At 43.2% G+C, this 4,207-nt stretch overlaps 1 protein-coding gene across 1 annotated transcript; it reads right to left on the reverse strand.

Annotated features, from left to right (window-relative positions):
• Positions 1 to 58: 58 nt before the first annotated feature.
• LOC121966336 (ubiquitin carboxyl-terminal hydrolase 34-like) lies at positions 59 to 3,930 on the reverse strand (the record flags this gene model as incomplete). Its single annotated transcript, XM_042516440.1, has 8 exons — positions 59 to 221; positions 448 to 610; positions 752 to 851; positions 1,545 to 1,658; positions 2,043 to 2,197; positions 2,729 to 2,811; positions 3,630 to 3,725; positions 3,841 to 3,930. Coding segments are annotated over 8 exons (964 nt in total), but the record flags the coding sequence as incomplete, so codon positions are not given.
• Positions 3,931 to 4,207: the final 277 nt, after the last annotated feature.

Raw genomic sequence — 4,207 nt, forward strand, 5'->3', positions numbered from 1 at the left:
ACCAGTTTACGTGTACGTTTTGAGACGGAGGAGTCAAACTGCAGATGCAGTTGTGTACAGTAAGTGTTCGTAAGCGTCGGTGCAGATCTGTCACCTTGTCGGGCAGGCCGGCGGGCTGACAGACGATCCTGAGCGGCAGAGACTGTTTGTCGCTCAGCGCCTTCAGGTGGCTGCTGATTCCCGTCCCCTCGATCTGCCACTGCCGCAGGTGGTACGCAAACCTGACGAGGACACGAGACAATGTGACGTTGAGACATTTAATGGTTTGCACATGACGTCACGTCACCCTGAAGATCAGCAGATGGGAGGCAGGAAGTGATTTCTGCAGAGGTGCTAAAAAAATACCAAACGTTTGTGCTATGCTGAGCGTCATCGGGACCACGTGACCGTAAACAAGCTATGAACGTCCTCTCATCTTGTGTTAACCTTCCTCGTGCGTGTGCGTACCTGCGTCGAAAGGCCTCCAGGTGCGTTTTGAGCATGAGCAGCCCTCTCTCGATGCTGGTCAGGCTGGAGTGGGCGTCCTTCTCCAGGTTGGCCGAAGCCATCAGCAGACTCTCCATACACTTCCTGATGAACTCCTGCTCCTTCTCCAGGCCCGTCTTACCGGCTGCAGACGACAACACACAAAGACGAGACGCGGGACGGTGAAAAACTTAAATTCAGTTTTTCACTTTGACGTCAAGAATATTTTTTTGTTATCTGCGTTCAGGTCTGTTGTGTGAGCGGAAAACGGCGGACGTAGACTGACCGTTGATGTAGTAGGAGTTGATGTACTGGATGGCGGCACGGCTGATATCAGCAGACTGAGCTCTCAGAGCGATCCCCCACAGCTGGTCCATCCCACACAGCTGCAAACACACACACACACACACACACACACACACACACACACACACACACACACACAGAGGTCTGTCAGTCTTCACTTTGAAGTCGTTTTCTCTTATTAACTCTTTGGAAAGTCGTTTTTTCACACGTGTAGACGGTCAAAGTCAGACGTGTTGTCATGAACAGGAAATACTCTGTTAGGTTTCGGCGAGGGTTTGCGCCTGGGTGGAGCGTGCAGGAGACAGGATGCCACGGAGAGGCGGTGTTTTGTTTACGAAGCTGGTTGGCAGTGTTGGGCAAGTTACTCAATCCACACAGAAATTATCTGTTTTCATTCAAGCCCAAAAATTCACCATATCTGTCGCCATATCGGTACTCGGTGAATTTCGGTCGGGCTCTTATTCACACGTGGGCTCAAAGGGATATTACGCTGTGTTTGCACTGAGGGAGCTGACACGGTAAAGTCGGTTTGGTTTGGAAATTTGCGTGCTCACGTGCCATTCCTCCGTGTTACGCTTAAATAAGTTCAGGGTGGCGTGCACGTGAGACGGAGGTTTTGGTACTTTGGTTACTTGTAAAGTGCCAAAACAGCTACAAGCTGCATTAATAAAAATGTTTTTTAGAGAAATAATCAAAGATATTTAAGTTTGTTATTCAATGTTTTCTTTTTTAAATACAGTTTATGAACATGAAGTTGGGACGAGTTTGTGTACCTCACAGCTGGAGGCGTTGTCCAGCGCGCTGGTGGCGAGGCGGGCGAGGTTACAGAGGTGCTGAAAGAGGTTGAGCCCCGTCATGCTGATCGTCTCCGGCTTCAGCTGAGGCATCTGGACACACACACAGTTACATTAACACACACACACACACACACACACACACACACAGAGTTACATTAACACACACACACACACACACACACACACACAGGTACATTAACACACACACACACACACACACACACACACACACACCACACACACACACACACACACAGAGGTACATTAACACACACACACACACACACACAAACACACACATGCAGTGGGACCACGAAACCTGTCTATTTGAACCCCCCATGATGTCAATCCAGGTTTCAAAGAGTTAAGTTGTCACATCGTTGATCCAAACTGGATCAGTTGATTCTCGGTGGAAGTTTCCGAGACGTAAATCTTGCAGCAAAAACTTTGAGTTTACATAAAATCCGTCCCCACCTTCTCCAAGAACAGATGTTTGTAGGTCTCCATGCCCATCGCGTGCTGGTCTTTGCTGCGGACCTGATTGAGGAACCAGTGCAGCGCGTCGTCGTAGCACTCGGCGTCCTCCACCAGGCAGTGCCACAGGATGTCCACCTGCTCCAGACTCAGTCCTGAAACACACACACACACACACACACACACACACACACACACACACAAACACTATTAAACAAATACGTCTAAATCATCTAAAACCATGGCATTATGACAAAAATCTGGCATTTAAAGGGTTAAAATTCTCAAAAAAAAGTAATATATTGAAAATTATTCATTTTTTGTGTTTTCTTTTATCTAAAAAGTTTATAAAAGTACTTTATTTAAGTAAAGAACCAGATCTCTCCTCTTTGTATTAAATACATACTGCATCTTCACAGTTTTTTAGGAATGCCCTTTGATCTCTAAATTCTGGAGCAACATTGCAGGAATTTAACAAAAAATGATTTCACTGAAAATGACCAAAGATCCAGGCCTCTTCATGTACTGAGCCTCCCATCTAAAGCACTATCTCTGAGCTTCACACGTTTTAACTCAACTATGTGACAAACTTTAACTCCGTGTTAGACGTGTCCTGAAGCAGTGGATAAGTGACAAACCTGCCATGTCTGACTCTGTTCTCTGTAAAAAAAGAAGCTGAATCTTACTGAAGTGGTCCGGAGATCCCAGCGTGGAGAAGACGCAGGTGAGGAACTGCAGACGGACCTGGACCTCCGCGCTGTGGCTGTACCTGCAGAGACGCATCGCAGCAAACAAAACGTATTATTTTACTGAAATCTAAAACACATAAACGCCTCTGCTGCTGCTCTCCGTCAGTACGTTCACACGTTAGAAAAAGACGAATTATTGTGTCAGTCCGACTAAAACTGGACTTTTGAAGCACAGGTAAACATGCCTGGAGTCAAAATAAATGCAGCTAAATCGAGCTCCTCCGTCATGTAGACACCTCAGTCGTACTTTAACCCTTTGAACCTTGAGCAAAGAGGTGTGATTTCTCTCAAAAACATGGGAGGAATGATGTGCTAATAAATATGTTGCTGTTGTTTTGTTTTGTTTTTTTTTTCTTGTTTTATTTGTTTACGTTTTTGTTTTTATGACATTTGGATAATTCAAAAATTTAAATGAATACTTAGATGACAAATTTAAAAAAAAAACAACAAAAGAAAGAATGAAAGAACCCCCCAAAAAAGAAAAAAGATCTGAGAATTAGTTAAAAAAAGAAATTAAATTAAAAAAAAAAAACACATAATAATGAAATGACTTTCCCCTCGTTTGTGTCTTTGTAGACATTTTCCCTACCGTTTTAATGATAATTAAATAATATTTTCTAAATTAACTAATTCCTTGTAATTTGTAGAACATTTCTAACCAAGTTGCCTTTTTCCCTCATGTTTTTGAAAGAATTTGCACTGATTTGCTCTGTGTGTTAGTGTGTGTGTGTGTGTGTGTGTGATTTCTGAGTCAGCTCGTGTTCAGGTATGTTCGACAGACTCAGAGGGAACCAGGTGTTATTTAAACGTGGTAGAGGTGAAGGTCTGACAGACTCACAGTGCAAACTTGTGCCGGTGTTCCCGGACTTCCTGGATGTAGTGCTGCAGGTTGTCGAAGAACAGCTTCATCATGTGCAGCTCCTTCTCAGCCCACCTGAGCGAACACACAAGCACATCATTTCATCAAAAACATATGATCAATTTAACATCTTAAGACCAGCAGGAGTTTGGTACGCATGCATGAAAAATCTCAGGAAAATGTTACTTACATGGTGATCCAGTGAGTGTCGTAGCTGGAGCCAAACTGCTGAAAAGTGCCAAAAAGTTTGGGGAGAAGACGCAAAGAGACCACGACAGACCTGAGAGGGCAGAAGAGAAGAGGAGGCTCAAAAACACGGAGAAAAGAAGGCAATTTTACTTTAAACATTATTAATGGAATCACTGGAGTGCCAAAAACAAGGATAATCAACAAAAATAAACAACAAAAAACAAGAAATGTGGAAATACAAGAGGAATGAATAAATAATACATAAATAAAAATTTGGAAATAAAAATATGAATCTGTAGAAAAACAAGAAAACATATGTGGAAATAAAAAGAGTAAAAGAATAAAAATATAAGCACAAAAAATTGGAA

The sequence above is a fragment of the Plectropomus leopardus genome, unplaced genomic scaffold, assembly GCF_008729295.1.
Source record: "Plectropomus leopardus isolate mb unplaced genomic scaffold, YSFRI_Pleo_2.0 unplaced_scaffold2406, whole genome shotgun sequence".
NCBI classification, from domain to species: Eukaryota; Metazoa; Chordata; class Actinopteri; order Perciformes; family Serranidae; genus Plectropomus; species Plectropomus leopardus.